This window comes from Oryctolagus cuniculus, chromosome 20 (genome assembly GCF_051225735.1).
Source record: "Oryctolagus cuniculus isolate XC-2025 breed Fujian yellow rabbit chromosome 20, ASM5122573v1, whole genome shotgun sequence".
Lineage (NCBI taxonomy): Eukaryota > Metazoa > Chordata > Mammalia > Lagomorpha > Leporidae > Oryctolagus > Oryctolagus cuniculus.
Genome location: NC_142886.1, coordinates 50,197,110 through 50,219,830, shown reverse-complemented (window position 1 = coordinate 50,219,830; position 22,721 = coordinate 50,197,110). Strand labels below are relative to the sequence as shown.

The window sequence follows — 22,721 nt, the reverse complement described above, 5'->3', positions numbered from 1 at the left end:
GCCAGCGTGCTGCCAGGTGCTTCCTCCTAGTCTCCAATGGGGTGCAGGGCCCAAGCACTTGGGCCATCCTCCACTGCCTTCCCGGGCCACAGCAGAGAGCTGGACTGGAAGAGGAGCAACCGGGACTAGAACCCGGGGTGCCGGTGCCGCAGGCGGAGGATTAGCCTAGTGAGCTGTGGTGCCGGCCTCTTTCTCTTTCTCTCTGCAACTCTGCCTTTCAAATAAATAAATAAATCTTAAAAAAAAAAAAAAAAAAACCTCTCTAGAGACAAAAAGCAGGTCAAATATCCAGGACCAGGTGTGCAACAGCCCTAGACTTCTCAAGAGCAATGTTGGAGGCCAGGAGCTGGTAGAGACCTTCAACGCTACAAAGGAAAACGATTTCTACCCTCGCTGCCACACCCAGCCAAGGTCAAGGGTGAACACAGATGAGACTTACAACATGCACTATTGCCAGAAGTCACCTCAACTAACCCCTTTCCAGGCACTGACCGGAGGTCAATTTCCCAAAGTGAGCACAGGGAGGACACAGGGTCCAGGAGAGCCACCCAGCCAGAGGGGGCGACAAGAGAGTGGAGCTGACCCCCGGGGTCCAGACGGCCTCTGCAGAAAGAAGTGGAGAGGATGCCTCTGGCATCCACGTGCGTGGAGAGGAACCAACAGAGTGTGGGGCTGGACGTCAAACTGCACCCAGAAAACTGGATGAACAGCCTGAGTGGCACAGGCAAGCAAACGTGCAGTTCACCCCTGCTTGGCTGTGAAGAGCTCCTTCCTTTTTTTTTTTTTTTTTTAATTATTACTTTTTAAGATCTTTTCTATTTGAAAGTAAAAAATAGAGAGAGAGAAAGAGAGGGATCTTCAAACCGCTGGTTCACTCCTCAAATAGCTGTAATGGCCAGGGCTGACCCAGGTCGAAGCCAGGAACTTCTGGGTGTCCCACGTGGGCGCAGGAGCCCAAGCACTTGGGCCACCCTTCCCTGCTTTCCCAGGCACATTAGCAGGGAGCTGGATCGGGAATGGAGCAGCCGGGACATGAACCAGCGCCCATATGGGATGCTGGCACCACAGGTGGAGGCTTAACCTTCTACGCCACACGCCGGCCTCTACATAGCATGGCACACACTGGGCAGTGGGGTAGCCACAGGAGGGCGTGTGGCTAGGGGACAAAGGTAAGAGCTCTGTGTCCTTCCCTTCCAGGGGACTCCGCCCAAACGCTGACCACTGGTAGGATGGAGAACAGCTCCCAGGGGCCTGGCGCTGTGGTGCAGACGCACCCATTAGGAGACCTCGAAGAAGCTCCTGGCTGCTGGCTTCAGCCCGGCCCAGCCCCAGCCATTGCAGCCATTTGGGGAGTGAACCACTGGATGGGAGATCCCTCTCTGTAACTTTTCCTTTCAAATAAAATAAATAAGTCTTAAAAAAAGTATACAGAATGCCTCCCGAAGCACCTATTCAAGATACGAACTGTAAGCCATTCTCTCGAGAGGGGAAACGTGTGTGTGCTGGCGGGGGTGGGGGTTGCTTACTGCAGGACGCCCTGCAGAACTGGAAGCCACGTTAACCGACAGATTCTGATGGGTGACTCTGACTTAAAATAAAAACCAAGAAAGGTGCTGGAGCCCCGCACTAGACCCTCTGGATGCCCATCTGGGGGGTGAGGGGAGGCGTGGCAGTGTGACCAGGCCCTTCGGATGGCCCTGATGTGGTTCTGCCCCTGTACTTTATGACAGAGACACATTCCCAAGGTCGCTTATTCTCATATGAAGAAAGGAAGTTTTAGTTCAGCTGCCACAGGGCAGAGGCCCTTGTAGACCTTTGGGAATGCCCAGTGCCACCTTCCAGCTGCCTGTGCACAAGGCACCTGAGCAGTGCTGGCTCAGGGAGGTCTTGCCGGGGAGCAGTGCTCAGAGGCCACGTCGAGGTGGCAGGCCAGTCCCCGGGATGGGTGACGACACGACAGGCCCAGGCCTGCATCCCGGATGGATGGGCTTTTGTTGTGCAGTAACATCTCGTGCCAGGCCCCCACTTGGATTCCACCCCAGCACGTATCTCACAGATGTGTAGCAACGACCTCAGGAACCCGGTTGAAGGATCCGCACGGCTCCTTGCAGATCACCCCCACCTGGATCCTGCCAGGCCCTGCTCTGAGCCTTCAGAGAGGCCTGGCTGTGGAGTCAGCCGCAGACTCCCAACAGCAGCCCCCTCAGCGGTGCACTCTGTCTGCTATGGAATGCATTGCCCTTCAGGACCCTGGAGACAGCCTCTCTGATGGATCTCCATGTGTGTGGCCCTGTGTGACTGTAACCCAGGCTCCAGACAGGCATGTGGGTGCCTTCGAAGACCCCAAGGCAAGGTGTCCAGGGTTTACACGTAAGTCATCGTCCATGTGTGATGAGCTGCAGAACAAGGAGCACACAGGAAGGCCTTCAGCACAGTTGAGATGCTGCTTGAGGGGCCGGCGCTGTGGTGCAGCGGGTTAAAGCCCTGGCCTGAGGCACCGGCATCCCGTATGGGAGTGCCTGGGTCAAGACCCAGCTCCTCTGCTTCTGATCCAGTTTCCCGGTCATGTGCACCTTGTAAGGCAGCAGGTGATGGTCCAAGCACTTGAATCCCTGCCACTCATGTGGGAGACAGAGTTTTTGGCTCCTGGATTTGGGTGGGCCTGGCCCTAGCTGTCGTAGGCACTGAGGAGTGAACCAGTGACTAGATCTCCATGTCTATCTCTGACTTTCAAATGAAATGAAAAAAGATTAAAGACAGTAACAATGACAGCAAGGAGCATATGACTGAGGCCAAGTTCAAATACCTTGTCTCCCAGCAAATCCACATCTCAAAGACCTGAGGCTTCATTTGGCTTAATGCGGGTGTACCTGAAAATCCCGTGACCTGAGGCAGCTCCTTCTGGATGTCTGCAGGAGTCAAACACCCTGCCCATCCGGGTCCTCTGACAAGTGGTGGGCCCTTGTGGGCACTCCTAGGCCTTCCCTTGTGCTGCCCTTCTAATTCATGCTCATCAACAAACCCTACTTCCTGCCAATAAACGGGTCCTCCAAATCCAGACCGAAAGGACATATGGAATCTTCTGCTTCACACAATGTCCCTTCTGTGCCCTGCACTCGCAGAGGTTCTCATTTGGGGCTGCTATTTAGTGCCTAGAGGCCCGAGAGGCTAAGGTCTTGCAGCGCTAGAATGGTCCTCCACAGGCCCCGTCTTGTCTGCAGCACCACAGGCGGCACCTTTCCCTACTCAGGAACACGGGGCCGAGCTGCATGCTGGTCACGGAAAATCCAGGGAGCCAGCAAAGTCCAACTCAAACGCTGCAGCGTCCAGGAACACAAGGGCTGGACCACGCGATCGGCCTCCTTCAGGGCTGTTTCCGTAATCCTCTGCCCTCTCTTCTTTAGGACAGTTACCTTTTTCTTTTTTTGTAAAAAATATTTATTTTATTTACTTGAAAGGTAAAGTTACAGAAAGAGAAGAGGGAAAGACAACTTCCATCCACTGGCTCATGGCCTCAACAGCCAAGGATGGTCCAGGCTGAAGCCAGGAGCCAGGAGCTTCATCTGGGTCTCCCATGCAGGTATAGGGGCCCAAGCACTTGAGCCATCTTCTTCTGTTTTCCCAGGTGCATTACCAGGGAGTTGGATCAGAAGTGGAGCACCCAGATCGCAAACTACCATCTATAAGGGATGTCAGCATTGTAGACGGCGGCTTGACCTGCTACACCACAGTGCTGGCCCCAGGACATTTATCTTAACCCCAGACATGGCCTTGTTTATCTCTGCTTCCTCTGCAACACCCAACCCAACGTAGTGGTGATGGCTCCAGAAGCTGGGTTCCTGCCACCCACGTGGGAGACCCTGCTTAGGCTCCAGTCTCCTGACTTTCGCCTGTCCCACTCCTGGCTGTTGCAGACATCTGGGGAAAGAGCCAGGGGACAGGAAATTTCTCTGTCTTCCAAGCAAATAAAATTAAAAAGTTAAAAAAATAAAAGGAAAGGGCCAGTGCTGTGGTGTAGTGGGTAAAACCGCCGCCTGCAGTGCCGGCATCCATATGGGTGCTAGTTCGAGTCCTGGCTGCTCCACTTCCTATCCAGCTCTCTGCTGTGGCCTGGGAAAGCAGAAGAAGATGGCCCAGGTCCTTGGGCCCCTGCACCCACGTGGGAGACCTGGAGGAAGCTCCAGACTGGCATAGCTCCAGCCATTGTGGCCAACTGAACCAGCGGATGGAAGACTTCCCCGCCCCCTGCCTCTCCTTCTCTCTGTGTAACTCTTTCAAATAAATAAATGAATCCTAAAAAAATAAATAAAAGGAAACAGTGGCTTAGTGGAAGGGCTGGGAAGGCTGGGGGGACTCAGGTTTCTGTGGACTGGGAGGTCAGAGGGGTGTTCTAGAGCAGGAGCGAGACACACAGACCACAACAGATGAGTCCTTGTGGAAGACGCACGTCGGCCTCCTGTCCACGCCGGGAGACGAGTGAGCAGCCACGCAGCCTCGGCCCTGCTCTCGGTCCCTCCCACTGCCAGGGGGTTTGCAGTTGTTTCACAGGTTGGATGCAACCCCGGACAGCACACCGAGCATCCTGCAGGCTCAGCAGGAGCTGACCCCCTTCCAGAGGCTTCCCTCCGGCTCCTCCAGTCCCCAGGGGAGGAGCCGAGCCCAGCAAGGCTGTGTGGTGGCTCTGCTGAGTGGCAAGGCCCCCTCTGAGCTTCTCAGCCCAGAACAATCCCGGCGTGACTTCAAGTGGCTGCTCAGAGTGCACTGCGCTCACTCACGACACCTGTGGGTGTGACAGCCTGTCGGCAGACACTCCACAGCACAGCTGCCACCCCTCTCCTCAGCACACAATCTCACTGTGAGCAGGGCACGGTCACCTTTTCACTCTCAAAGCATGAACAGCGTTGGGAACATTTCTTACTGTTTCCCCAGACTGCTCCTTAGTAGAGTATTACAGTCATGGAGTGCACATTCCACAAAGAATACGTTTATCATATGACGTTAGAAAATAAAGGCAACTTCAAAGACATCAGCCACAAAGCGCCACTTGGCCACTCTCTGTGTGTGTCCTGTTTTCATAGGCTTTTTCATCAAACCCACGCTCCTCACAGCAAATGCTGTGGGGCCCAGGAGACTTTCTGAAGCCCCTGTGCAGTCACTAACTTCTTTCTCCTGTTGGGAACAAGGACTCCCCAAGCCCTTGTGTCCGCTGCTCTGGCATGTGACATTGTGTTCTGTTAGCCCCGGGGACGCTCCAACAAGAAAACAGCTGGGTCCAGAGACAAGCCTGCTTTCCTTGGGACACAGAGAGGGATTTAGCCCACAGTGGCCCCGACGAGGTATAAGAGGGGTCTGGCTGAAGCACCCCATGGCTCAGCAATTCTACTCCAGGACACCCCCAGACTCTCCGGAGCAGCTGCTCGGCTGCATCCACAGAGCTTGGCTTTTGGTGTGTGTATCCCCTGCTCCCAGCTGTCTCTGACTCTGCTCAGAGGGACCTATTTCTGCTGGGTGAGAAGAGGAAGAGTAACAAGGGGCCTTGCCTAGCACTCCCTGAGATGGGAGTCAAGGGAGTAAAACGCCTCCAATGGGTCTGTTTTGGTGTCCTTTTTTTTGAGATTAATTAATTTATTTCAAAGGCAGAGTTAGAGGGGGGAGGAGGAGGGAGGATAGGGAGAGGGAGAGAAGGAGAGGGGGAGAGGGAGGGGGAGAGGGGGAGAGGGGAGGCGGGGAGGCTGAGAACCAGGAACTTCATCCTGGTCTCCCACGTGGGTGCAGGGGCTCAAGCACTTGGGCCGCCTTCCACCGCTTTCCCAGGCACATTAACAGGGAGCTGGGTAGGAAGTGGAGCAGCCAGGACTTGCACTGGCGCCCGCTGCAGCTGGCAGCTTGGCCCTTGGGCTGTGCAGCGTGCCTTCACACGGCAATCCCTCTCACAGCACTGTCCCCATCACATTCTGAAGTTTGCTTTTTCTTGTCCATACAACTAAAAATACCCCAAGTAGCTGGATTTACATTAATTTTTCAATGCTGGTTTGGCTATTTGCCGATTATATCCAGCTTGCTTTCCAAGCTCCTCTCTTTGCCAGGTGTAAGCTGGGAAGAGGAAGCTGGAAGCCGGCGCTGTTGCCACATGAGGCTTCCGAAGAAGCAGTGTCTGCTCAGGGGGCAAAGGGGGAGGGGCAGCTCGGGGGCAGGCAGCCTGAAGACCCTCTTCCTCCCTCAGGGCCCCAGCACTGAGAGGGTCATTTCATCAACTCTGCTGGTTCAGAGGAGCCTCAAAACGTGCAGAAAATCCTTTGACTGAAACAGCACACTGCAAACTTGCAAGATGCTAAACACAACTATAAATATTTTCTCCAAATCGTTCCAAATGGTAGCAAGTCTGAAAACTGAGTCATTTGTTTTCAGTACTTTGTTAAAACTCCCCCCAAAACTAGCACAGGAGGAGGTTCTACCAGAGAGAACAGGAGACAAAAATAGAGAAGCCGCAGCTCATCGCGGGATTCCTGCTGCTGCACCGCAGGTGCCCTCTGGCCTGGATCACCTGCTTCCGTGCTGTCCGGCTGCAAACTCCCTGCAGGCAGGTGAAGTGAAGCAGCTCCAGCCATGGCAGAAACGAACCAAACAGAAAGGGGTCGATGACAGTCAGGTCGGTGGGTTCCACTTCCTCTCCAACTCTCCTGACTGCAAATCTTTTTCGTGCTCCTTGCTGCTGGCACCTGGACTTGCTTCCCCAGGCTCCTCTGCACAAAGATGCACACAAGCTTCACCCTTAACACCCAGTGTGTGGTCCCAGCCTGTGACATGCTGCCATGACACCGTGGTCCCCTACGGCTCCTGCAGCCAGCATCCTGGCCCAGGCCTCGGAGGGAAGTCAGCTTGCGGCGTCACATACCTGGGTCTGCATCTCAGCTGCCCCTGGTAACTGTGAGGCCTCAAGCAACTTTCTAAACCTCCTAGAGCTGGGGTTCTCTTCTCTGTCAGGTGGGGACTCGAGTTGAGGATTGGAGAGCCTTAGCCAGGGGCTAGCGTTGTGGTAGAGCGGGTTAAGCCACCACCTGAGACACCGGCATCCCATGTCAGAGTGCTGGTTTGAACCCCGACTGCTCCACCTCCCATCCAGCTCCCTGCTAATGTGCCCGTGAAGGCAGTGGATGATGGCCCAAGCACTTAGGGCCCTGTCACCCATGTGGGAGACCAGGATGGAGTTCTTGGCTCTCGGCTTTGCAGGCTGCTGTGGCCATTTGGGGAATGAACCAGAGGATGATGATCTCTCTGTCACTCCCTTTCAAAGAAACAAAAATAAATCATTAAAAAAAAAAAGGCTTAGCACAAGGTGAAGTCCCTCAGAGTCCACTGTGATTTCTGACCTCATAAACTAAGCAGCTGGTCCCAGGGCAGGGCAGCCCTAGGAGGGGCCAGCCTGGGCCAACGGAGTCCCTACTCACAGGGTGGAGATGCTGGACAAGGCGCTCAGCTGATCTGAGGGAGGCGTTTCCCCCAAGCGAGGGAACTGCTCCTGGCATTTCTCCTCCGTGGGGTGAACACGGGGCCGAGGACAGGGAAGTGGCTGCAACACTGCAGTGTGAAGAGTGGCCTGCGCAGATGGAAAACCTGACCCCCACCCCCACCCCAAGCCAATGTGAAAAAACTTCCGTGAATTCCGCAGAACTAAGAGGCCAGCCGAAGGGGCGGAGGGGGCTCGACTCAGCACAAGTGCCCCAGCGGCCGATGCTCCGCAGCCCGCCTGGCAGTCCCTGCTTCATTCAGGGCAGAGCTGCGAGGTCCTTTTGTGTGAATGCATTCTATTTTGGTTACTTTCCTGGGAAAGCCCTCGATCAGAGTACAGAGCATTCCAAGGGAAGCTTTCTCGAGGGTATTTTAATCTGGGGGAGACATGAACAGGAGTTTGTGGGTTCACACAATCCTCAGTGTAACTGCACTGCTTGGTGCCCGTATGGCCTGGCGGCTGGACAGAGGCGAACACTGTGGAGCAAGCATGGCTCCCGCCCTTGGCTGCCCTGGGCTTACTGTCTGGCCAGTTTCCTGCATCAGACTTGACTTGCCGGGACAGGGGTGGCAAAGCACACGTGAGCTCAAATCCACACAACCACATTCTTTGCCACAGCCCGTCCTGCAGACCAGCCCTTTGCGGAGCCTGGCACAGCTCTGCCCTGGGACCGCACACTTTGTAACCCAGCAGCTCTGCAGCTCCTACACAGGCACACGGAGTCCTGACAAATACTGCCTGGAGCTATCGGAGGACCATCACTATTAAGCAAAGCAACGTGCACAAGAATGCATGGAAGAATAAAGAACACAGATGCAATACCGACAGGTTTTTGTTTTGTTTTGTTTTGTTTTGTTTTTGACAGGCAAAGTGGACAGTGAGAGAGAGAGAGACAGAGAGAAAGGTCTTCCTTTGCCGTTGGTTCACCCTCCAATGACCACTGCGGATGGCACGCTGTGGCCGGCGCACCACGCTGATCCGAAGGCAGGAGCCAGGTGCTTCTCCTGGTCTCCCATGGGGTGCAGGGCCCAAGCACTTGGGCCATCCTCCACTGCACTCCCGGGCCACAGCAGAGAGCTGGCCTGGAAGAGGGGCAACCAGGACAGAATCCGGCGCCCCGACCGGGACTAGAACCCGGTGTGCCGGCACCGCAGGTGGAGGATTAGCCTATTAAGCCACGGCACCAGCTCCAACAGTTTTTTTTTAAATAAAAAAAAAAAATGAAACAGGTGAGAAACCTTAGGTAGACTGGCTAAGAAAAAAGGAGTTGACTTAATTTATTAAAATCAGGAATGAAACAGGGGATATTACTATCAACTGGACAGAAATAAAAAAGATAAGAGAATACTATGGGCTGGCGCTGTGGTGTAGTGGGTAAAGCCACTGCTTGCAGTGCTGGCATCCCATGTGGACGCCTTTTTCTCTCTGCCTCTCCTTCTCTCTCTGTATAATTTCAAATACTATAGGGGGCCGGCGCTGTGGCATAGTAGGCTAAGCTACCACCTGTGGCGGGGGCATCCCATATGGGCGTTGGTTCATGTCTCAGCTGCTCCTCTTCTGATCCAGCTCTCTGCTACAGCCTGGGAAAGCAGAAGATGGCTCAGGTGCTTGGGCCCCTGCACCCGTGTGGGAGACCCGGAGAAGCTCTTGGCTCTTGGCTTCGGATCCGCCCAGCTCTGGCGTTCTGGCCATTTGGGGAGTGAATCAGCAGATGGAAGACCTTTCTCTCTGCCTCTCCCTCTCTGTTTATAACTCTACCTTCTCAAATAAATAAAATCTTTTTTTTTTTAAAGAAAATATTACAAACAAGTGGGTGCCAAAAATCAGATAAGAGATGAAACGAATAAATTCCTGGAGAGTCATAAATTTTTGAAATTGAATCAAGAGGAAATAAAAACCGTTTTGTATAGAACCATAACAAGGAAAGAAATTAAATCAGTAGTCAAAAAACTTCCTTCAGGGCTGGTGTTGTGGCAGTGGATTACGCCACCACGTGTGATGCTGGCATCCCATATGAGCACCAGCTCATGTCCTTGGCTGCTCCATTTCTGATCCAGCTCCCTGCTAAGATGCCTGGAAAGTAATGGAAGACAGCCCAAGTCCTTGGACCCCTGCTACCATGTGGGAGACCTGGTTTTGGCCTGGTCTAGCCCTAGCAATTATAGCCATTAGAGAGGGAACCAGCAGATGGAAGATCTCTCTCTCTCTCTGTAACTCTTTCAAATAAATAAATAAATCTTTAAAAACTAAACGAAACAAAAAACACAAAAGCTTCCCTCAAAGAAAAGCTTGTGTTGACATGGGTATGTTGATGAATTCTCACAAAGGCTTAAAAAAAAATCAACACCAATCCTTCACAAACTTCTCCAAAAAATAGAGCATAATTCCCAATATGCTCTATCATGCCAGATACCAAAATCAAACACATGACCAGAAAACCAAAGGCTGATATCCCTCCTGAATACAGACACAAAAATTCTCAATAAAATACCAGCAAACCAGCCGGCGCCGCGGCTCACTAGGCTAATCCTCCGCCTTGCGGCACCCGCACAACGGGTTCTAGTCCCAGTTGGGGTGCTGGATTCTGTCCCGGTTGGCTCTCTTCCAGGCCAACTCTCTGCTGTGGCCAGGGAGTGCAGTGGAGGATGGCCCAAGTGCTTGGGCCCTGCACCCCATGGGAGACCAGGGTAAGTACCTGGCTCCTGCCATCGGATCAGCGCGGTGTTGATTGGAGGGTGAACCAACAGCAAAGGAAGACCTTTCTCTCTGTCTCTCTTTCTCACTGTCCACTCTGCCTGTCAAAACAAAAACAAAAACAAAAAAAACCAAAAACACCAGCAAACCAAATCTTGCAACATTTACAAGGATTTTTACGCTACTACTAAGTAAGATTTGTCCCAGGAATGAAAATGCGGTTAAGCACATGTAACTCAGTCAATGTATTGTATTATATTGTATTTATTTATTTATTTTTGGACAGGCAGAGTGGACAGTGAGAGAAACAGAGAGAAAGGTCTTCCTTTTCTGTTGGTTCACCCCACAATGGCTGCTGTGGCTGGATCTGAAGCCAAGAGCCAGGTGCCTCTCCCAGTCTCCCACGCAGGTGCAGGGCCCAAGCACTTGGGCCATCCTCCACTGCACTCCCTGGCCACAGCAGAGAGCTGGCCTGGAAGAGGGGCAACCAGGACAGAATCCGGCGCCCCGACCGGGACTAGAACCCGGTGTGCTGGTGCCGCAGGCGGAGGATTAGCCTAGTGAGCCACGGCGCCGGCCATTTGTAATGTATTTATAAAGAGCCCACATGATTATCTTACTAGAAGCAGAAAAAGCATGACAAAACCCAACACTTTCTCACAACTAAACATTTAACAAACAAGAATAGAAGGAAACCTAACCAAATAAAGAGTATTCTTTTTTTTTTTTTAAGATTTTATTTATTTGAAAGACAGAGTTACAAAGAGAGTTAGAGACACACAGAGAGAGAGGTTTTCCATCCACTGGTTCACTCTCCAAATGGCCACAATGGCCAGAGCTGGGCCAATCTGGGTCTCCCACGTGGGTTCAGGGGCTGAAGGGCTTGGGGCATCCTCCGCTGCTTTCCCAGGCCCATTAGCAGGGAGCTGGATAGGAAGTGGAGCAGCCACGACCTGAACCGGAGCCCATATGGGACGCTGGTGCTGCAGCCCAGGGCCTTTAGCTTGCTGCACCATAGCCAACGGGCCCCATAAAGAGTATCTTTAAAGACCACACAGCTGGGGCCTGCACTGTGGCATAATGGGTTAAGCTGCTGCCTGTGTTGCCAGCATCCCATATGGACGCTGATTCAAGCTCTGGCTGCTCCACTTTTTTTTTTTTTTTTTTTTTTTTTAGGTTTATTTATTTGAAAGTTAGCATTACACAGAGAGAGGAAAGGCAGAGAGAGAGTGAGGTCTTCCACCTGCTGGTTCACTCCCTAGATGGTTGCAACGGCCAGAGCTGTGCCAATCCAAAGCAAGAAGCCAGGAGCTTCTTCCAGGTCTCCCTCGCGGGTGCAGGGGCCCAAGGAGTTGGGCCATCTTCTACTGCTTTCCCAGGCCATAGCGGAGAGCTGGATCGGAAGTGGAGCAGCTGGGTCTTGAACCAGCACCCATATGGGATGCCGGCGTTTCAGGCCAGGGCGTTAACCCGCTGAGCCACAGCGTTGGCCCCTGCTCTACTTCTAATCCAGTTCCCTGCTAATGTGCCTGGGAAAGCAGGGGAGGATGACCCAAGTGCTTGGACCTCTGCGGGTTCCATATGGGTTGTGGGAGACCAGGATAAAGCTCCTGGCTCTTGGTGGCCACTTGGGGAATGATCTCTCTCTCTAACTCTACCTTTCAAGTAAATAAAGTAAACCTCTAAAACACACAGCTAACATCACACCTCACGGTAGAAGAGTAGATGCTCTCCCCTAAGATCAGCAACAAGGAGAGAATGCTCACTCCTGCTACTTCCTTCTGGAAGTTACAGTCAGAACAACAATGAAATAAAAGCCATCCAGACAGGGAAGGAAGAGTAAAATTGTTTCTATTGGTAGACATGATCTTGTATTAATACATACGAAATTCTAAGAAATCTACAAAATGTTATTAGATAGATGTAGCAAACAAGGTGAACAAGGTTGTCAGTGACGAAACAATACACAGAAATCTACAGTAGCAATACGCGATCTAAGAGCAAAATGTAGAAACAATTCTCTTTACACTAGCACCAACAATACAGGACTTAGGAGCACATTTAGCAAACGACGTACAACACACATACTCCAAGAACTACAGAGCACTGTTGAAGGGAACTAAAGACCTAAACAAGCAGAAAGACATCCCATGTTCCTAGACGGGAAGACTTAGCGGCAGGGAGCTGGTACCACTTGCCAGAAGCAGCCACAGATTAACTGCAATTCTTTTCAAACTCTCAACTGTTTTTTTTTTTTTTTTTTTTTTTTTTTTTTTTTTTTTTTTGCAGGAGGGAGCAGGAACTGACAAACACATCCTGAAATTCACATGGATATAGCAGGTGCTCTGGGTAGCCAAAATAATCTTGAAAAAGCTGGCAAACTCATACTTTCTGATTTCAAAGTATATGACACAGTTAAGAAATCAGGACAGCACAGCATTGGGAGAGACATACAGATCACTGAACAGAACTAGGAGTCCACTAATAAACCTTCATATTTATGATCAATTGGTTTTGACAAGAGTGTATAAACAATTTAATGAAGAAAAACACTCTTCTTAGTAAATGGTGCTGGTACAGATTGGAGAGCCACACGGGAAAGAATGATTTTTAACACTTATCTTACACCAGATACAAAAATTAACTTGTCCCCCCCCCCCCCAAAAAAAAAAAAAAAAAGGCCGGCACCACAGCTCACTTGCTGGCACCTAGGGTTCTAGTACCGGTTGGAGTGTCAGATTCTGTCCCGGTTGCCCCTCTTCCAGGCCAGCTCTCTGCTGTGGCCTCGGAGGGCAGTGGAGGATGGCCCAGGTCCTTGGGTCCTGCACCTGAATGGGAAACCAAAAGGAAGCACCTGGCTCCTGGCTTTGGATCGCCACAGCGTGCTGGCCATAGAGGCCATTTGTGGGGTGAACCAACGGAAGGAAGACCTTTCTCTCTCTCTCTCACTGTCCAACTCTGCTTGTCAAAAAAAAAAATTAACTGAAAATGGATAAACACCTACAACTATAAAACTCCTACAACTATAAAACTCCTAAAGGAAAATATAAATCTGTGACTTTAAATCAAGCAACAATTCTTACATAGGACACCAAGAGTGCAAAGAAAAATAAGTAAACCGAATGTCATTAAAAAAAACCAAAACAAAAAAAAACCAAAACAAAAAAAAAACACAAAAATACACCCTTGGGGCCAGCGCCGTGGCTCACTTGGTTAATCCTCCGCCTGTGGTGCTGGCATCCCACATGGGCGCCAGGTTCTAGTCCCAGTTGCTCCTCTTCCAGTCCAGCTCTTTGCTGTGGCCCGGGAGTGCAGTGGAGGATGGCCCAGGTGCTTGGGCCCCTACACCCACGTGGGAGACTTGGAGGAGGCTCCTGGCTTCAGATCAGCTTAGCTCCAGCCCTTGTGGCCATCTTGGGAGTGAACCAGTGGATGTCTCTGTCTCTATCTCTCTCTGTAACTCTGTCTTTCAAATAAATAAAGTAAACCTTAAATAATAAAAAAAAGAATATATACTGGGGCTGGTGTTGTGGCATAGTGGGTAAAGCTGCTGCCTGCAATGCTGGCATTCCAGAAGGATGCTAGGTGGAGTCCTGTTTGCTCCACTTTCTATTTAGCTCCCAGCTGAAGCACCTGGCCAAGCAGAAGATGGCTAATTGCTTGGGCCCCTGCTGACATGGGAGACTAGATGAAGCTTCTGGTTCCTGAGCCCTGATCATCATGGCCATTTGGGGAGTGAACCAGCAGATGGAAGATACCTATCTCTCTCTCACTCTTGTAACTCTTTCAAAAAAAATAAATATTTTTTTAATTTGTTCATTTGAAAGGCAGAGTTACAGAGAGGCAGAGGCAGAGAGAGAGAGGCAGAGAGAGAGAAAGAAAGAGAGAGGTCTTCCATCCACTGGTTCACTCCCCAGATGGCTGCAACGGCAGGAGCTGTGCTGATCCAAAGCCAGGAGCCTGGAGCCTCTTCTGGGTCTCCCACGAGGGTGCAGGGGCCCAAGGACCTGGGCCATCCTCCACTGCACTGCTTTCCCAGGCCACAGCAGAGAGCTGGATTGGAAGTGGAGCAACTGGGACTTGAACCAGTGCCCATATGGGATGCCGGCACTGCAGGCGTTGGCTTTACCCACTATGCCACAGGGCTGGGCCCCAACAAATAAATTTTTAAAAAAAGAATATATAAAAATGACCAACAAGCCACACAAAAAGGTGTAGAATATCATTAATCATTAGGTAAATGCAAATCAAAACCATAATGAGATATCACTTCATACCTACTAGGATGACTAGAGTTAAAAAAAAAATTGGGGGAATGAGAGTATAGAAAAATTTGGATCCTCACATGCTTCTGGTGGAATGTAAAATGAGTAGAAACCAATCTGGCAGTTTCTTGAAAAGTTAAACAGGGGACAGGAGCTGTGGGGCAGAGGGTTAAGCTGTCACCTGGGATGCCTTCATCCCATGTACGATCACAGACCAGTGTGAGTCCCAGCTACTCTGCTTCTGATCCAGCTTCTTGCTAATGTGCCTGGGTGGCAACAGGTGACGGCCCAAGGACTCCCGGCTTCAGTCTGGTCTAGCGCTGGCTATTGCAGACACGTGAAGAGTGAAAGAGCAGATGGACAGTCTCTCCCTCTCTGTCACTCTACCTTTCTAATAAATATTTTTTTCAAAAGTTAAACAGAATCCCCATGCTCCCGCAATTCCATTTACAGGCATATACCAATTGGAATGAAACCATGTTTACAATTTGTACTCAAATGTTCACAGTAGCATTATTCACAGTAGCTGGAAGTAGAACAACCCAAAGGTCCTTCAGCGCAACAAACAGATAAAGAAAACATGGTCTGGTCTTCCATCAGAACGTCATTCAATCATGAAGAACTGATCAGGCTACGACACGATACTAAGTGGACAGAAAAGGCCCCATGGGACCCCACTTACATGCAATGCCCGGAGCAGCAAATCCATAGTAAGAGAAAACAGGTCAGTGTCTGCCATGGCTGAGGGCTGGAGGCTCCAGGAGGAAAGGGAGCAGCTGCTGATGGGTTAGGTGCTTCTTGGGGGAGTGACGACAATGTCTGGAATGGGGTGATGGTGATGGTTGCACAACTGTAACTCCACTAACAACCACTTGAGCCATCATGTGTTACACCCCAGGGTGCAGTTTAGCAGGAAGCTGGATTGAAGTGGAGGTGGGACTCGAACCAGGCACGCTGATATGAGATGTGAGTGTCCCCAGTGGCAGCATAGCCTGCTGTGCCACAACGTCCACCCTTGAATTACAACTTTTGAAGAAGCAATGTAAAACTATCGTAAGAGAACATAAAGAAGCATGTTGACAATGGACAATGAGCCCCCTTGGGTGAAGGTGACCAGATGGACAATGAGCCCCCTTGGGTGAAGGTGACCAGATGGACAATGAGCCCCCTTGGGTGAAGGTGACCAGATGGACAATGAGCCCCCTTGGGTGAAGGTGACCAGAGAGTCTGAGAACCACGACACTAACTGCAGGTCAGCTTGCTTTCTATCATCACTGCACACCAGCGGTGCTGTCCCCCTCTGTGGGGCGGTGGCTGCCCTGGTGCCACCGTCTGTTCTCCCCGCGTGCAGAGGAAAAGCACGGGGGTACCACAATTCATTACACGCCACTGCATGTCTGCTACACCATTCACAAGGTGGTGCCATCCCAAATCCAACCTGCTCCCTGCATAACGTGGAGAAGGAAGAGCTACCAGTGAGGACGCGCGGCTCCCTGTGGCATGGCACCAAGCATCCTGACTTCCAGGTAAGGTCTCCCATCACATCACGCCAGTGTCCACGGGACTGGTGTCCCCATGCCCTGCCCTGCACTCCTGCCTCTGCCTCTGCCTCTGTGGCCACATCCCTGAGGGCTCCTGGTGGCCAACATATGAGATTCACACAAAGGCATTTGCCCAAACTCTTCTTTCTTTCCTGTCTCCATTTCAGGGTTCTTTGTTCAATGACTAATCTCTCCTGCCCCATGTCTGCCAATAAAGTCACAAAACAGAGACTAGCAGGAGTCTGAGTAAATAACTCCTATTAAATCACAGCCCCTAATTATAAATTTCAATGCAAATATACTTAGCCCTGGAACCAAGCCTAGTAGATATTCAAGGGTAGCTAATAATGCCCTGAAATCTGATCTGCTTGTGATTTCAAGACAATAAGAATGGGCCGGCGCTGTGGCGTAGTGGGTAAAGCTGCCACCTCCAGTGCCGACATACCATGTGGGCACAGGTTCGGGTCCCGGCTGCTTCACTTCTGATCCAGCTCTCTGCTACTGCCTGGGAAAGCATTGAAAGATGGCCCAAGTCCTTGGGCCTCTGCACACACATGGGAGACCCAGAAGAGCCTGCTGGTTCCTTGCTTTGGATTAGTGCAGCTCTGGCTGTTGCGGCCAGTTGGGGAGTGAATCAGCAGATGGAGGACCTCTTTCTCTCTGCCTCTCCTCTCTCTGAGTAACTCTTTCAAATAAATAAATTAATATTTAAAAAAATAATAAACCATGTAGAATACACGGTAAAGAGAAATAAGGCAGGAGTTGGGGAGGGATGGGGTGATCAGGAAGCTGAGAGTTTCTCCCCAAAGCAAAAGAGGCACTCAGAAAAATGCAGATGGAACGAACACTAACTTCATGGCAAGAATCTTAAGTGACTATCAATTTCTTTATGCTTTTGGGTATTGCTTGACATTTCTAAAAAATGATGTTCATTTTGTAAAACATCAGAAATAAAATATTTTTAAGGAGAAAAAAAATCCAAGTGGTGGCTCAAATAATCTTTAATGTGCTCAGCTCTGAACATCACAACGATCAACTTCCCGCATGGGCCGACACTGACTCTGGGGCCCACTCCAGAGAGGCTGTGGTCCCCGTCCCCAGGAACAGATCCTAACACCTCCCACCTCACCTCGAAGCAAGTTCCCACCACTGAACCTGGCTTACCTGGACAGGTGGCTCGATCATGATCCAGGCCGGAAGCATCAGACTGGGATTGAGAGGCTGGGTTCCTACGCGGAAGTAGACCCCGCCCCTGGAATCGCACGCCCAGATGTGCTGATTTCCACACGCCAGGCTCGTCAGTTTTACAGCCCCTGAAGACAAATAAAGGAGCAGTACATATTGTAATAACTTTTGTAGAATGACTCATCTTTCATTTAATCTGTGAACTTTGATTTTCTACTTCAAAGGGAGGAATGAGGCTGCACTCCCAGAGGAACTCTGATGCAGAGTCAACTGACCCATGAGCGTACCTGACTGGGCTTGGGAACACCGTGACACAGGAGTGACAAAGGCCTCTGGACACCTCTTCACCTGTCAAGGCACCACCTGTTCCAGGCCGTGGGCAGAACAGCCCAAGTTCCATCAGCCTGTGCCCCAAAGCACCCAGCACTGACAACAGTGTGGATCCTACTGCCACTCAGGATCTTACTAGAAGGAAGCTGAAGACAGCAACTGGAGCTGGGAATCAAACCCAGGTCCTCTAATGTACCTGCTAGACTAACTGCCAGCCCCACTGCACTGATTTCTATCACCACAGGTCAGTTCAGTCTATTTGCAGGGCCACATAACGAGAACCACAATACACATTTCCCTCTGCTTCCTTCGCCCAGAACAATGTGACATTTAGCCGTGGTGCCACTCCTTTTACTTCTGTATTACTCCACTGCATGTAAATACCACAGCTAGCATGTCCATTCACCTGCTGATGGGCATCGGGGCCATGTCCACTTTTCCTTAAATAAACGTGTAGCGGTGGAATTGCTGGGCCATAAAGTAGATAAACATCTCACAGTTCAGGAAACTGCCGGTCTCCTCAGTGCTGTCCCACTGCACCTGCTCACAGCAGCGGATGCAAACCCTCCCTGCTCACCTGTGCACCTTCTTCACGTGTGAAGTCTGCGCTTGTCTTGGTTTTCACTTGGATTTCCCTGCTGATGAATGATGCTGAGAATATTTTACTGAGCCATTTGTGTATCTTATGTTGTGGAGTGCCCATTCAAGTATTTTGCCCATTTTAAAGAATTCATTTAGGACCAGTGCTGTGGTTAATGTAATGGGTTAAGCTTCTGCTTGCGCAAGCCGGCATCCCATATGGGCACCGGTTCAAGTCCTGGCTGCTCTACTTCCAGCTCCCTGCTAATGCTCCTGGGAAAGACAAGGGGGACGGGACAAGCATTGGGCCCCTGAACCCATGTGGGAGACCCAGAAGAAGCTCCGGGTTCCTGGCTTTGGATTGGCTAAGCTCCAGCCATTGTGGCCATTTGGGGAGTAAATCAGCAGATGGAAGACCTTTTTTTGTCTCTCCCTCTCTAACTCTGCCTCTCAAATAAATAAATTTTTTTTGACAGAGTTAGTGAGAGAGACAGAGAGAAAGGTCTTCCTTTTGCCGTTGGTTTACCCCCCAAATGGCTGCCATGGCCAGCGCTGCGCCGATCTGAAGCCAGGAGTCAGGTGCTTCCTCCTGGTCTCCCATGTGGGTGCAGGGCCCAAGCACTTGGGCCATCCTCCACTGCCTTCCCGGGCCACAGCAGAGAGCTGGACTAGAAGAGGAGCAATCAGGACAGAATCCGGCACCCCGACCGGGACTGGAACCCGGGGTGCCTGCACCGCAGGTGGAGGATTAGCCACGTGAGCCGCGGTACTGGCCCCGTCTTGTTCTTGTATACAATGTCTTACTATGGGATTCAAGTAGATTCCTTGGAATGCTAAACTTAATTTGTTTTTCAAGATTTATTTATTTGAGAGGCAGAATTACAGAGAGAGAGAAGGAGAGACAGAAAGAGAGAGATCTTCCATCCACTGGTTCACTCCCCAAATGGCTGCAACGACTAGGGCTGGGCCAGGCCAGAGCCAGGAGCCAGGAGCCAGGAGGTTCCTTCCGGTCTCCTACGTGGGTGCAGAAGCCCAGGGGCTTGGGCCATTTTCTGCTACTTTCCCAGGCCCGTAGCAGGGAGTTGGATCAGAAGTGGAGCAGCAAGTACTTGAACCAGCACCCAAACAGGATGCCAGCACTGCAGGCTGTGGTTTAACCTGTTGTGCCGCAGTGCCAGCCCCAACCTTACTTATAACAAGATTTGGAAAGGCCAGCGCCATGGTTCACTAGGCTAATCCTCCGCCTGCAGTGCTGGCACCCTGGGATCTAGTCCCGGTTGGGGCGCCGATTCTGTCCCGGTTGCTCCTCTTGCAGTCCAGCTCTCTGCCATGGCCTGGGAGTGCAGCGGATAGTGGCCCAGGTCCTTGGGCCCTGCACTCGCATGGGAGACCAGGAGGAAGCACCTGGCTCCTGGCTTTGGATCAGCGCAATGCATCGGTCACAACACACTGGCCGTAGCAGCCACTTGGGGAGTGAACCAACAGAAAAAGGAAGACTTTTCTCTCAGTCTCTCACTGTCTAACTCTGCCTGTCCAAAAAAAAAAAAAAAGATTTGCAGGGTTGGCACTAGCATATAGTGGGTTAAGCCACCGCCTACAAAGCCAGTATCCTACAAGGGTACTGGTTTCATTTCTCTTCCAGCTCCTGCTAATGTGTCTAGGAAAGCAGCGGAAGATGGCCTGAATGCTTAGGCTCCCGCCACCCACATGGGAGACCCAGACTGAAGCTTCTCACTTTGGCCTGGCCCAGTCCTGGCCGTTGTAGTCATTTGGTGAGTGAACCCTGGATGGAGGATCTCTCTGTGTCTCCCTCTCTCTTTGTAACTCTGTCTTTCAAGTAAATAAATAAAAATCTTAAAAGAAAAAATTGGAGCCGGCACCATGGCACAGGTTAATCCTCCACCTGCAGTGCCAGCATCCCATATGGGCGGTGGTTCTAGTCCCGGCTGTTCGTCTTCCAATCCAGTTCTCTGATATGGCCTAGGAAAGCAGTAGAGGACGGCCTAAGTCCTTGGGCCCCTGTACCTGCATGGGAGACCGGGAAGAAGCTCCGGCTGTTGCGGCCACTGGGGAGTGAGCCGATGGACAGCAGACCTTTTTCTCTGTCTCTCCCTCACACCATCTGTAATTCTACCTCTCAAATAAATAAATATATAGAAAAAAATTACAAATTACATTATGTTCAACAGTAAAGACATGCTAATTAAAAACCAGTTTTATGCTGGAGTCTTCATCCTGCCCGATGAGGATCTACAAGCAGCAGGTAGTGATGCTGTCACATGGTGACAAAAACAGGAGCCAGGGGCCTGCACTGTGGCGCAGCAGGTTAAAGCCCCAGCCTGCAGCAACAGCACCCCACATGGAAGCCAGTTTGAGTTCCTGCTGCTGTACTTCCAGTTAACGGCCTGGGAAAGGAGTGGAAGATGTCCCAAGTGGAACACACACAGGAAGCTCCAGGCTCCTGTCTTCAGATCAGCTCAGCTCTGGCTGTTGCAGCCATTGGGGAGTGAACCAGTAGGTGGAAGACCTCTCTCTATCTCTACCTCTCTCTGTAGATCTTTCAAATAAATATTTATTTGAAAGGCAGAGTTACAGAGAGGCAGAGGCAAAGACAGAGACAGAGATCTTCCATCCTCTGGTTCACTCCCTAGATGGCCACAACGACTGCAGCTGTGCCAATCTGAAGCCAGAAGCCAGGAGCTTCTTCCAGGTCTCCCACGCAGGTGCAGGGGCCCAAGGACTTGGGCCATCTTCTACTGCTTTCCCAGGCCATAGCAGAGAGCTGGATTGGAAGAGGAGCAGCAGGGACCAGAATCGACTCTCATATGGGATGCCAGCACCACAGGCGGAGGATTAATCTCTTGTGCCACAGAGCCTGTTCCCCTAAAATAAATCTTAAAAAACAAAACAAAACAAAACAAACAAACAAACAAACAAACAAAAAAACAAAACAAACCAGGGGCTGGTGCGTCAGAGTTGGAAGTGGCTAACAATACTGCCAGTAGGACATGGAGTTTCCATGACAAGGTGAGCGTTCTTTTAGACAAACAGAAAAGGCTGGTGGGACACACATCTCAGTGTGAAAGCACAAATCAGAATGAACACATCTCATCTAGGACTTCCCTCATCCAGGCTGCATGGATTCTGCGCCACAGGAGGATGGTCAGGATGCACGGAATGGCTACTGCCTGCTCAAACACTCCACGGCTCCCTCATGCTCCCTGGGCGCTGGGCAGAGACCAGCGACGAGCTCTGGCCATGGAACTCCTGTCAGTTCTGAACTGAACTGAAGCACGAGCCACTGTGGGGCCTTCAGCTCCTCCTATGCTGCAGAGACCAGGAAGGGAGCCGCAGAGTGGAGCAGGCAGGATCAGCAAGCTACCATCTGGAGGATCTCTGGCCCCGAGGACACCAGATGGACACACGGACAGCCGCCTGCCGCCTTCGTGGGAGCAAGAAGTCACCGCTCACCGTGTGGAGTCACTGACGTCGGGCTTGTTACCAAAGCATCACCCAGCCTGACCACCAGACACTGACATTTTCTTCTCCCAATTAAAAAAAAAAGTAGTTTACTAGTTTTTACTAGTTCATTCAAAAAAGCAATATTTTCCATTTGGGATTACTTTTAAAACATATTTTAGAAAAAATAGTGGCATTTATGTGGTGTTTTACTATTTGTAAAACACTTTCCTACATAACTTAGTGCATAATCCCATTCATTATTTAAAAACAGAAACTGACACTGAGTATTTCTTCATTAAATGCTGTGACCAGATGAATTATATTAAAATTGCATTAGTGTGCTAAACACCCCAACGTCTGACATAAAGCATATTTATGTCTCTGGGAAATGGAGTGTCATGAGCATCTTAGGTATCTGCTAGTGACGCAAATCTTCTCCCCAGAATGAGGATCATAATACACCCTGCAGAGTTCTACAGTCAGCCTCTACAACCGGGCTCACTAGATAATTATTAAAATTATTTTAACACTTTAAATTTTACTTTTATTTGAATGGCAGAGAGAGAGGGGTAGAGAGAGACCTCTCATCCGTTCATTCACTCCATAAATGCCTGCAATAGCTGGGCCGGGTGAGGCAGAAGTGGGGAGCAGGAATTCAGTCTGGGTCTCCCCGACGGATGGCAGGGACCAAGTGTCTGAGCTGCCACTTGCTGCCTCCTGGGTGTGGAATGGGAAGCAGAGCCGAGACTTGGGGCCCTAAAAGCTGCACCAAATGCCCAGCCCTTAATTTAATATCAAAGCAACAACTGACTTGGCAATTTTTTCTTAAAGATAAAAATCATATTTATCACTTGTTACTTTACTAAAGTCGTTCTTGAAACTGAAATTTCTGTCTGCGATCTGGAGGACTGACGGCATTCCAGAAGCCACGATGGCCGTGCCCTGCCCTCTCCCCGCGGCAGCACACGTCTGGCTCTCGGGGAGGGCCTCGGAGCACCGCGGCCACCACCAGAAGACTCTTCTGGTGTGTGTTTTCAGCTCAGAACTCTGCCAGCAGAGCAGAGGGCCGCAGAGAGGACTCCACGGAAGCCACAGCCGGCAGCAGCTTCTGTACACCACCACCTTCTGCCTCACACCCCCTCAGGTGAACGGCAA

General features: G+C 50.9%; 1 protein-coding gene across 17 annotated transcripts in view; it reads right to left on the bottom strand.

Moving 5' to 3' along the window:
* Positions 1–22,721, bottom strand: part of TECPR2 (tectonin beta-propeller repeat containing 2) — a 121,239-nt gene that overhangs the window by 11,124 nt on the left and 87,394 nt on the right. For 15 of the 17 annotated variants that reach the window (XM_051834821.3, XM_051834827.3, XM_051834816.3 and 12 more), the window contains one exon: positions 17,175–17,323. In XM_051834821.3, the coding sequence (XP_051690781.3) occupies positions 17,175–17,323 (149 nt within the window). Of the gene's footprint in view, positions 1–15,151; positions 15,289–17,174; positions 17,324–22,721 lie in introns of all 17 variants that reach the window. The other 2 variants (XR_007915142.3, XM_051834825.3) reach the window with 1 other exon arrangement.